The sequence below is a fragment of the Sparus aurata genome, chromosome 15 (assembly GCF_900880675.1).
Source record: "Sparus aurata chromosome 15, fSpaAur1.1, whole genome shotgun sequence".
Lineage (NCBI taxonomy): Eukaryota > Metazoa > Chordata > Actinopteri > Spariformes > Sparidae > Sparus > Sparus aurata.
The window spans coordinates 22713427-22726176 of NC_044201.1; the positions used below are offsets into that span (position 1 = coordinate 22713427).

At 43.6% G+C, this 12750-nt stretch overlaps 1 protein-coding gene across 1 annotated transcript in view; it reads left to right on the top strand.

The window, feature by feature from the left end:
- bicc1a (BicC family RNA binding protein 1a) overlaps positions 1–12750 on the top strand; it is a 68791-nt gene continuing 56041 nt past the window's right edge. The window contains exon 1 of the mRNA XM_030441832.1: positions 1–457. Coding sequence (XP_030297692.1) covers positions 259–457 — 199 coding nt within the window. The 5' untranslated portion in view covers positions 1–258. The remainder of the gene's footprint in view (positions 458–12750) is intronic.

Below are 12750 nucleotides of genomic sequence, written 5' to 3' on the forward strand. Positions count from 1 at the left end.
CCTTGTCAGGAGCCCAGGGGGAGGTAGACGCTCGAAAAAAGTCTTTCTGGGAGGAGTCTCGCTTTTTTTTTTCTTTCTTATCCCTCCTCTCTCTCCCTCTTTTTCCATTTTTTTTTTCTTTTTTCTTGGATGACACGTGAAACTTTCCCGAGGACTTGGTTGGTGTGTGTGTTTCTTCGCTGCGTGTTGTTGCTGTGCGGCGCTGCTCCGTGAACTCGGCAGACAACCTGGCCTCTGGAGAAGTTGCTGCGCAGCGCAATGGCTGCCCAGTGCGACACTTTAAGCGGATATTTGCAGCAGCAGCAGTCGGACCATGGCTCCAACAGCGAGCGTAGCACCGACTCCCCTCTCCCGGGATCAGAGGAGGACCTGAGCGGACCCCATCCGCTGCCCGACCCGGAGTGGACTGAGGAGAGGTTTCGGGTGGACCGCAAGAAGTTGGAAATCATGTTGTTAGGTAAAAAGAAAAACTAAGTTTGTTCGACTGAGCTGGAAGTTTGGTGCTATTTTTAGGTGTCACGTTTTCCATCGTGTCCACGTTTCTTCTCATTTAATTGCAGCCTTGTCGTTGTTTTTTTTTTTTCCCCAAGACGCTGCACACTGCTGCTGCAGCCCTTTGTTTACTGTAGGACGCAGAAAATAACACTTCCTCTACATAATTACCACTTTGAGCAACTTTAAAAATATAAGGATTCATTTCTGTCTTTCTTTTTTTTTTAATGCATTGTTTGGAAACCTGTGCGTGTCATCGGCGTGATCAGGAACCAGTCAATTAAAGGGCAATTAAGTCGAGCCAATTAGCTGCGGGGGCCACCAACAGGAAGTGAAACGTTGACCACTGGGAACAAAGCTGATGAGTTCACGGTCACGCATGCGTGTCTGCTGGCTGAAGTTAAGAGTGTGAACGGGAGGTGGAGAGGTCAGAGACGTGATGACCCTCAGTGATGTCCTGCTGTGCTGCTCACAGAGGCAGTAACACACCCTGACCACCGGCCACCGCTGACATGAGCTCACATGGTGTGCAAGTGTTTTTCAGACTAAACTGAAATTGGCCTGAACAGTGCAGTTTTTGAAACAGTCTGCACAAAAGAAAAACAACACAACAGCTGACTGGGACAGGAAAAAAAGGTGGTCTCAGAAAGTTGCTGCAGCAAACGATGGCGTTAATGACATTTTGGTGACTGTCGCTGTAAAGGCAGACTTTTAAAAAAGCAAACAAAAAAAACATTTTCTAATGAGGTGCAAAGTGACAGTGAACAGTTAAACGGGCGACGACAGACTCGTAAAGTCAGGGCAGGCCGGTCTCTGTTGAGAGGTTGAGGTCATCTATCACATATTTCAAAACACAAGAGTGTGTTAGGTAAGCGGGCTGGATTCTCTATCAGTTCTTCCAAGGAGACGGAGCTGGGACGAAGCCAAGCAGGACTCCTAATCATACTGCAGTTAACAAGAAACAAAAGCATGGTATTAAAGTGTGCCCACGTCCCTGTTTGTGTGTAATGTTTTTAATTGGGAGGGGGAATATCCTCAGCTAGCAGCCGGTCTCGGCGTAAGTTTATCCCACACACACTGAGACATACGCACGCACGTAGTTCCCCTTGAGAATGTCCTGGTTGCTGCCTTTCGCTGCTCGGTACATTCCTCAAAGCTCCATGTCATCCCCAACTCTTCCAGGAAAACAACTTAACCGGAGGCCGGCCCTAAATCCGAGTGTCCCCCGGACATACCATGCGCCACGTCTCTCGCGCTGTGTCTGTTTGTGTGTCTCGCATGCCATGCGTATAATCTGTCCAGTCCACCGGGACCTCACAGTTTGTTAGTTCGATATCGTGTCTCTGCCAACATCTCGTTTCCCCACCAATCGCTGCATCGTGACATCATGGCTGACATTGCTCGTGTTGACGTCGCAACCGGGTTGTAAGAACAGAAAACGGCCGCTCTGATCGCTCTGTTGAAGGTCCGGGGGGTTAAATGTCGGCGCTGTCTATGCTGTGAAACGGCTTTGACCTTTGACCTCTGGCCTTCAGGAGGAAACCAGGACATCTGGTTGCATCATATGTAATTTGGTTATTTCTTAGAAGACATTCCACAGTCCGAGCATCTGTTAAGTTTCGTACATGACCGATAACGGATGCAAAAAGCCTGTCGCAGCCTATTTTTGTTACTGGATGTCACTTTTCCTCTGTAGCGATAGATTTGAATTCAAGTCCTAATAAATCGCTCATCCAGTTGGGTCGGAGCTTTGTAACATCTGGCTGTGTTTTGATTGGACAAGCTGTCGGCTCCGGCGTGGTACATCATGTTCTGAAGGCCAGAGTTTGGACTATAATGAAATAATTTTTATGGGAACTCCAGTATATTTTTACTCAGTGTTTTATTGTCTGTGACGGTATCTCCGGCTTCTCCTTTCCTGGAAAATTAAGTGTGCTGGACTCTCGGCAAAGAGCCACGGGGGTCGAATCACCCTGTGATCGCTTCCCAAACACCAATGGCTCAACATCTGAACGTTTTAGCCAGATCCAGGTTATATGTCTGAGCAAGTTTGGATTTCTCACAGCTGCAATGACGATCCGGTTCGGAAATGATAAATATCATAGAGAGAAACCTACATTTTATATACTGGTCTTAGAAAACTCTCAACAAAACATCACCCCCTCTCTCAGGAATGATGTCAGTGGCTAATTTTTAAGTAAACTGCGTGTGCTTGTCTACAGTATGGCTAAACATTAATGCAATGTCTTGTATATGGATAACACATTACTGCAGTGCACATACATGAGAGGTTGTGAGTGTTTTTTTGTGTGTGTCAAACTGATAAATCCATACATAAGGTAAGGTAAGGAAAATTTTCAGAACTGTCAGATTTACAATAGAGCTGCAACTTTTGAATGCGTTAAAGCTCCGGAAATAGTGAAAAATGCTCAGTAGAATTTCCCAGAGTGTAAGATGACGTCTTTAAAATATCTTATTTTGTCCGCCAAGCAGTTAAAATCCCAAAGATATTCAGTGTTTTCTAATATAAAACTGAACTTTACAGAATATTTGGCTTTTTTTTTCGTGGTTAAAGGAAGAAACTTACTGCAGCCCGAAGATGTTTAGAACTAAATACATTTGGTTATTGATGAACGGATTAAAGTTAATTGCTGCAGATCAATTTCATTCCCATCCTATAAATGATTATCAGGCTGTATTGATCGAATCGCTCCCCGCGGTGTGGATTGAACCCAGCTCATGATTGGTTGAATACTTGGATAAATGGACTTTGCCTCGCTATTGAACACTTGTTTAGATAAGGCTAATTGGTACGACAGGGGAATATATAGTGATTAGCTGCGGTGTGATGAGCCTGACGTGTGTCTGTGTGCTCTCTCGTGGACTTCTTGTCTGAAGGTTTCGTCAGTTCAAGTGACGGAGCTGTGAAATCTCTCTGCTCCAGTTTTCTCCCTCTTGGCAGGAAGATGCAGTCTTTCGAAAGGTTTCAGGGAGTTGACACATCATCACCAAAGGAAATGAGTCTTAAAAACATCAAAACCAGTGACTTGAAGCAGATGATAGATGTGATATGCGTCTGAGGTCTCAGGTTAGAGGACCTTCAAGGGGAATTCACCCTATATTTACATATTTTGGTGCGTAAATGACTTGTATTATACAGCAGTGGCTGCAATGTAATCCTTTGGGGCAACTGTCTACATGAAAGTAGCCACAATGTTGTCAGACATGTGACAGTCTAAAAACTATGACTACGACAGTCATAGTTGCCCCAAAGGATGACATTGCAGCTGCGTTGTGGCTGCCGGCTGAGGCGATCCACTGGACCGATTCCAAAACTTTTGGTAGAGTATGAATCATTTACACACCAGAACGTGTATTGGGCCCAGGTTTAAAAGTACCGGCATTCCCCTTTTAAATGCAGCCATATTTCCAATTCCACTGAAAAGCCGATTGTGCTTGATCAGCCGATCTTGATCTAAAAACAGTCTGAACATTTTGATTTCCTGTAAGATCGTTTATCTCAACGTATCCAAAGTCTAGACCCATGATGGTAATTATTATTAGCTTTTAAACAGGATATTGAAAATGTTTCCACTATAATAAACCTTGCTGTACTTAAAGAGATACAGGAAAGAGGTCAGAGTGGGACATCAGACTGGCCTACAGCCGTGTTGTCAGGGGATTGCATCAATCCCGGAGAATAAAATTGACCCTGAAGCACTCAGTGCCCATTAAAATATGTGCTAGTGACTCACAGGCATGTCTGCACACTGGAGCAGAATCCCAGTGTACACACTTAAACTACCCTTTCACTTGGACCGGGCCGTATTTCACTCCCCTGTTCTGGCTCAGTTTGCATCAGGAGAAAATGGAAATTGTTAACTGCTCGGCAATTACAAATTTACTGTCTCCAACGTTGGCAGGAACGCAGGTTCCCGGAGCTTAGATCAGTAAATAGAGTGTAAAGTGACAACAAAATCTCACCCCGGCAGCCATCTGGGTTTAACTGTTGTACTGTTGGCACCCGGGAATAGAACTCCCAAGTTAATGGCTGGGAGATCTCGAAGCAGGCATGAAAGCTTGAAGGATGGTTTAATGTTTAGAGGGGAACCATGTTTGTGTCTTTTCTTACCTTCATCATGAAGTTAAAGACCAGGGGGAGGTGTGGGAAAGAAGTAACATTTTCTCCAACCTAGATCATCCAAATAAGTGTCTGCATGGGCTGAAAGGTTTTTCTTAAGTGTACATCCCTGACGTATCCTGTGTATGGGCCAGTTTGAAGAGCTCTGGCTGTGGGTTTCCCCACCGTCTCTGGGCGTTTGTGACTGAATACATTCTCCTGGTGTGTGTGTGTGTGTGTGTGTGTGTGCGCATGCATCGTAACAGCATGTTTGCTGAGTAACTACAACAACAACCTGCAATTAGGCTAAGTGAATCATTTTCTTCATTGGACTAATTTGTTTTCCTGCTCCTAAACCGCAGACTGTTATTGGGTCGCTTTGTCTCCCGACGGAAAAACTACTGCATATGGCGAGGAGAATGTACGGGGTATTTACAGGTACCTTCATGAAGTACGATTAGTATCGTATTTTACAGCTGGGTACCGCTTCTCCGCCTATTATCTTCTGCGTGGTGGATGCTAATGCTAGAAGTTGTTTCTAAGCGCGTTTCTCACACACGGCTTCACTTGTAGGCGTTTTATTTTGGCGATCTGTGGAAACTCTTCCTCTAAGAAAGCAAAATGGCCCTCTTGCGAAAAATGGGATTGCTCTATTTTCTTAAATATTTTTCCCCTTTCAACGTTCAGCAAATGATTTTCTCTGGCTTCTATATCCACATAATGAGGGAAGTGTGTGTGTGAGGGCCTCATCCTCCTCTTCCTCCCGGGTGCTGAGTAAGACTAACAGACAGGAAGTGAGCGTCTTCTGGGGAATGTGCTGCAGGCTTTCTCTTCTCTCGCTCTCTCGTTCTCCCCCTCCGTTGCTCCCTGTCGAGCGTTCAAACACTGCTCTGTTGTTCCAGCTCCCATCGGATCCACGGTGGAGATGTTGGACTTTCCCTGGTCGTTAACCTTCTTACCAGAGATGTTACCGAAAACACAAGCAGATTTCTTGCAGGACTTAGGTTTAGTGGCTAGAACGTTGATGTCAGATTATCTCGATAAACTGAAGTAACTTTGAGGTTCAGGTACTGTACAGCATGCCGTGTCTCCTCAAGTCAAAGATGGAGAATCTGGGAACTTGGAGAGAAACCTTACACACACCACCACCCTTCTGGAAAAAATGCAGCGAAGAGTGGAAAACAACAGATGTAGCCAGCAGCAGAGAGGAAAATCCCTCTCTCATGTCTCGATGTGAAAGCTGAATCTTCCCCTCAGATGAGATTGTCATCTGTCATCTGGAGCTGTTGCTGATGTTTAAACCAGATTCGGACTGGATCTTCTGTGCATGTGTGCTTCGGGTTGTGGATGGTGCCAGAACAGAAACCGAGCTTATTTTGGAATTGTGGACCACAGAGAGAGAGAAGCTGCCACTGTTGGGACAAAAACAGATCTTCAGTTCAGATGCACTCACTTCTGTTGGAAGAGGTTCTCCCTCATTTGCCTCGCAGAGTCCGGCCTGGTTGAACTTTGACCTGCGTAATAGCCAAACTCTCAGGCTGTCAGGCAGAGGGAACATGCAGGGTTGCCTTGTTGTTCAGGAATATTGATTATATGTATTCTTGAGACAGGGTAGGGAAGCGTTCGGTTAAAAACGTTTTAAACTTGATGTTTTAAGCCCCAGACATGCTAGCTCCAGACGTCTAGGCTTAATAACCCTTCCTACATTTTTTCTAATCCCCTGTATATGAGGAGGACATGATAATGATTGGATTTTAACTGTCATGTTGCTGCTTCCTTTCCAATAAATTCCATTTCCCCCCAAAATGTGACAGGAAAAATAACCCTGGTTGTGTATTTAATCCTTCAGGTTATCGAAGATCTTTAAAAGCATCATATACGGAGATTTGTAGTGTTTTCTCCCTGGACAGCAGGAAAACCATATAGAAAATAACACAGAATAAGCAACATTTACAGTAAAAGCCCAATAACCGTTTAATTAAAACACATATATCTTTTGAGGAAGAGCCATTTATTGGCATTGAACCCTGGAACGTAAAATAACAATTCTATTTTTTACTTTTAGGCTCATTAAACAGATTTGACATACATAACAATTTAAAGCAACATTGTGTATGTTTTTATTCAAGTCTTTTAAATTTTGATGGTAAAGTGTGTAATAGGTTGAACGGTGTCTCTGTCTCAACTCAGCACAGCGTTGTTATGATGTAATGGGCTTGTTTGTACACAAATCACGCAGAATGCCATTTTCTACCGTAATGTTGCTTTAAACGTACAAAAAAATTGCCCGACTGACACTCGATTTTTTTTTGTGTCGGGTAGTAGAAATCCAATATTGACACATTGGCTAATACACAACGTTTATTAGATTATAATACACCGGATATTTTCCAGTGTAATAATCTATTCTATCATCTAAATTGACATCAGTGCACTGAAACTGTAAACTATCGACACGACATATACACCAATACGATATATATCTCTGATAGGGCCAATATCGGCCAACCAATCTATCGGTCGGGCTCGAATTCAAACTGATCACCGTCGGGTCAAATAATCATGATCAGGCCTTTATGTAATAATTGTGACAGGCCCGGCGGCGAGCAGCTCAAAGAGTTGACAACACAAAGCACACACGCCTACACTGTCATGATTTCTCCTCCTCTGGCTCGGTGGCACATTTCCACAACACTTGGATAATTGATCCAAGCTATACGGAAAGCAAACGCACATCAGAACATTCAGCTTCAGATCGTATTAACTGCCGCACATTGCTCGGTTGCCTCTTCGCCACCTTCCCTCTCTTTCTCTCTCTCTCTTTCTCGCGGATTTCTACCGAAACATGCTGATACAATTAAACAATTCTATTCGACTCTGCTTACGCGTTGAATTCCTTCATCCCTGGGCATGATGAAGCTTTCAGGAGCTGTAATATAATTGAGCTTTGGCCGGTGGAAAAACCTGTAATTCATTACTCGAGAAAATAAAACCAGGAGTCCTGTTTCAACAGTCCGAGTGGAGCTGGAGTGCTGTGACCCATTTCTGCGCTCCTGGAACTGTAAATGGGCTGAAATGAATACCTGTTTTTCTACGTCCCTCAAAGCTCTTTTTCTTCAACCCTTTTCAAAGTGCAGATTTACATTCTGTCTGGTTTGCGGTTGCTATTTTAGAAATGTTTCTTGGTAGGGGGAGGGGGGGGGTAACCCTGACTTATGCTGCACGCGTGCGCACTCACACACGCATGCATGCACGCCACCCAGCCCTTTAACCCCCCCCCCCCCCCCCCCCCCCCAAGAGCTTTCAGTGTTTATCTTTGGAGAACCTTGGGTTTTGGTTTGTTGTTCTCCCTCCTCATTCAACATCCAGTACAATCTGCCTTTTCTCTACTCGCCTTGATTGGAGCAGGGCGTTTTTTAAAAAAAAAATGTATTATAAGAGCACCTTTTTCATCGAGGTCCTGGCCAGTTTTCAGAATATTCCTCCGCTGGAACAAAAGAGAGGAGGGTGTTTTGAAATAAAGAAGAAAAGGGAAAACTCATTTTAGTCCAAGGGCAGGAGTTTTATTTTAATAACGCTAACTGGATTATGTTCATTTCCTAAGAGCGTCTCTGTTATTGCCTCAACTATTCAGATTTGACGTATCGGTGGAGATAGCTCAGAGGTTGAGTAATCAAACAGACTGGTTGATTGGTTGAAATGATGACGGATGTGAAATGTCAATGATTTCCCAATAGTACATTGTTAACAGTGCAGCTCTCGGTCTGTTAAGCGAGACTGACTCCCTGTGCTCCGTGGGGGATCTAACTGTAGATACCAGGCACCAGGAATGCACAGCATTGTGTAATCACTTGGCAGCGTTCACACACGGGGAGATAATGAAGGATACGCTAACCCAAACATGTTAGCAGCAACAGCTTGATGCTTGACGTCTTGTTTCCTGGACTCGGCGATTCCCACCGCCAAGATGCCTGCGTGTAAACAAAACATTTTACCGTGAGGTCACACACTTGCAGTCGTAGTGACGTTCGATGACATGAGCCGCTTTCCACTATTTCTGATTATTTATAGGCCGTCTCAGATGCGCGACCTCTGGGTCAGCGAGTCTAGTATTTCCAGCGGGCTCTCGTCTCTGGCTGCCGGGGGAAGCAAACATGTGGCGCTCACTGCATTTATTTGATAGCACAGTTGCTTGGCAACCGTGCCTCGGATGAGAGGAGCCGTTTTTGGGTAAAGACGGTGACTTCTCCCCGCCGCAGAAATCCGATGACAGGTGTTCAAACTTTGTGGGTATTAACGTCGTTTACCAAAGCTGGAGACGCGGTGGTGCTTTCAGAGCAGGTTCCTTTTTTTTCCCTTAAGATTTCAGTTCTGGTTTATTTGAGGATGCGGACCTTCAAATGTGCCCTAGAAATATACTTTTCTCGCTCACTAAACACCTGTGGCTTCTGCTAATGAAATGGCAAACACATGTTGAACAGTTGCTTTGTCTGAAATACAACACATGAGTCAGAAGTTGAAACAGATGCAAAGTAACAGGTGTTGTAAACAGACTGGAGGATTAAATTATAGAATACTAACACGGAACGACGACCTGCGGCATTTACTGTAATTCCCTCGTTCATAGGCACTAACCACAAACGGCAATACAGAGAAGGAATTATGGGATGCACATACATTGAATGGCTATAGCTTTAAAGACGTAATATATTCATTGTTTCTTTTTTTATAGATATTAGACAGTGAAATATAAGTTGTACGGAAAACAGCTGTGATGCCAAGTGGCAAGATTGAGCACTTTCTCATAACAGGAAAACCGTCAAGAATACAATGTAAAGTACCCTGGAGAACATGGATTACTGCAACAAACTTGATGAAACGACTGGAGTTTCAACGCCACGTGTTGTCTTCATCGCGCTCCTCTATTCCTGAAGTGTTTCCTGATAATGAGCCACTCACAGGACAGACTGTGAAATCAATGCGAAGAGGTTGTACGTTAGAATCCTCCTTTCATTTTGCATTTTGTCTTAGACTTCAAGGCGCCTCGTCTATTAGTAGTGCAACGATTAGCTTATTAATCCATTAGTCGGTCAGATGATGATCAGTTGCCAACTATTTTGATAATCATTTAATCCTTTCATCAAGAAGATATGGCGAACATTTGCTGCTTCCCGCTGCTGAAATATAAGGATTTGCTGCTTTTCTTATCCTAAGAAATAAAAAGTCTGTGGGTTTGGGACTGTTCGTTGTACAGAAGGAGCAATTTGAAGAAGCAATTTGAAGACTTTGGGCTGTGAGAAAATGTCACAACTCCGAAAATAATTGATGATAAAAGATAATCATTGGTTGCAGCCCTCACATATTCACAGACTACTTTCCAAGAAACGATGGCAGATGTGAAGTGGATCTTTAGAAGCTATTAGAGGCTAACAGTGATCTCACATGATGATAAATGGCGGTTTTATCACAAAAGCATGGTTAGGAGTAAGAGGCATATTTGTCTGTCACAAATTATTAATAACCTCTGAGTTTTCTTTTACCAAAGATAAAGAAGTCAGTGTTGAAAGCTCAGGATGCTTCTCTGGCAGTGTTGATATGAAATATCACATAAAACAGACTCGTGTACACTTCCCCGATCGTTACTTGGTGATTAGATACCAGCGTTGTCTTGGAGAAGCAGTTAAAGTGTTTCTCAGGCACCGGAGTCTTTTTGTTTGGATGCCATCCTGCGTAACGTATGCCAGAGCAGCTCAAGGGGAAGCTAAAGTGTTGGCTTTTGTCTTATTTTCACTCACACGTCAGTCTGATTACTGCCAACTACTTGTCAGCTGCGAGCGATACTCTTGTAGAAACATCCCGCCTTTGAAGTGAGGCGTTTAGGCTTGATTGATGAGAACAGCCCCCATCACCGCACAACAGCACGACTCAATGCTGTTGACACCGCTGAATGTTTGCCTTAGAGTCTAAACTATTCTTTACCTTTTTTAAACAGCCTTTTTGTATTTAAATTACTTTGTGTGTGTGTGTGTGTGTGTGTGTGTGTGAGAGGAACAATGGTGAGTGATCACAAAGAGAATTTATAATGCCATGTCTCTCGGTATTAGACGTTATATAAATCTGAGATTTTCCTTTATACAGGCATAACCAACCCTTTTAATATCTCATGTTTCAGGCCAATCAATGAGCCGCTCTGATTTATGGCCTGAGCTTTAATACTTACTTTTAAAGGTGACCACCAGGCGTCAACTTGTGGTTACTGAAACTGAAAATATGGTCGTCATTGTCAAGTAATTGAAGGCGCAATATTTAAGAATCATCTTTTAAGATGCAATGCAGTTTTAAGTCAGCTTAATATTGACAGTGTGACATTAAAGACTGTTTAAAAGCTTCATCAAAGCAACCAAACTAAATTCTCCGTAGCTCGTCTAGCCTCATGACTATGACTATGAGGATAAACCACCTTGAACTAGAGGTGACATTTATCGTTTTGAATGCTTCTCTGTATAATTTTCTGTCCGGCTCAAAGATGTCGGGATGCTTCGCCTCCCATGACTTCACAAATGTTCCTTTTTCTTTTTCGTTCAGGTGCTTTCTTGCCAGTTGAATCAGTTTTCACATTAATTTGGGACATTGGCTGGCAAAGCTGTTGCCTACGCATATACACAGGTACATTGGCAAGTGGAGGCATTGTCAACCATACTTAAACACAACACAATGTTGTTGTGTGCAGCATCTGGTTCTAGCTCTGACTAACAGCAATGTTCAGTGGTTGCCAATGACGAATTTGCCAAATTGTAAATGTTTGCCAACTTGGCAACCGGTACTGTAAAGTCCTGTTTAAGGCAATACTGCATTTACAACAGCGTTGCAATGCGAAAAAGTACATTGGTTTGTCATCAGTTAATTAAGAATAACTCAAATCTTTCCAGCTCGCAGTTTAATCCAAACTTCCAGTAAATACACTGCATCATGTTTTATGTCCATATTGCAAGTTTTATCTATTACTCCCACCCTGAATGAGTTATACAACTATGGATGTTGTTTCAGCTGTTGATGGGTCATATTGTCTGTTTTACTTTTACATAAGATATTATCACGTTCTGTCTGTGACATGTTTTGCAAAGAGAAACAAAATCCCAGATCCAAGATTCCAGATTAATAAACCTTTCAATCTCTAAAAAAATAATGGCCGTTACTTAGAAGGAAGCTCTCGAGTCGAAACATAAAAGGATCTTTATTGCAGACAATTTAGTCTGACCTCTATATAATGTGCTTGGCGTGCGTGTTCATGTATTTGCGAGCGTGCGTGCGTGCTCAATGGGTTTGTTAGTTGCGTGTGTGCTGGTGTTATGCTACGGCTTCCTGAGGGCCTCTCATTAGCTCCATGTTGAATCAGCTGAGAGCTGCTACCCTCGCCGAGGAGAGGGAATCCGGAGAGCTGGTGTGAGGGGGAAAAAACATCATGCCTTCCCGCTCTTTTCCTGAAATATGGGAAATGTAGTTCTGTCCTCGCAGCGGTTGTGCTCACAGTCAGCAAGGCTCATAAGCCTGGTTTTAATATCTCGATTTAGCGAAGGCGTGCGAGCAGACAGTGCGCTCAGATGTCAAACTTTAGAACCGAGATTAGACTCGACACTTCTTATGAAACCCTACCCAGGGAAAGTCGAAGTTGTATAACCTTTCCTCGTTTTAATGCTTGCGTCGACTGTTTTGTGAATGTCCCAAGTTTCACCTTAAGCCCTCCTGTGATTACTGCCAGTGCGGAGGATTTGGTCTAAGAAGCTCTGCAGTTTTAGAGATTTAGCCGGTGCCTTTAGGGGCTCCCTTTTTTGCTTTTTGTAATCTACAAAGCTCCCCGTCTTCGTAGAAATCCTTTGACACGAGGGATCTCGCTCGATAATTCTGGCGCGGCAGAAACATCGGGGTAAGCAGGTGTATAAACTCCCGCTTTTATTAATGACTGACTGACGAAAGAAGCGTGTTGGAAATAAATGGACGTTGGCTCACATCTGCCCTATGAGGCTCTTTTGTTATTGGGGGGCGATTGCGGATTTGTCAGCTCTAATTTGGCTCTTTCTGTTCCAATCCTCATCTCTACCTTTTTCCATCAAGACCCGAGTGCCGTGGACGAGCCAACG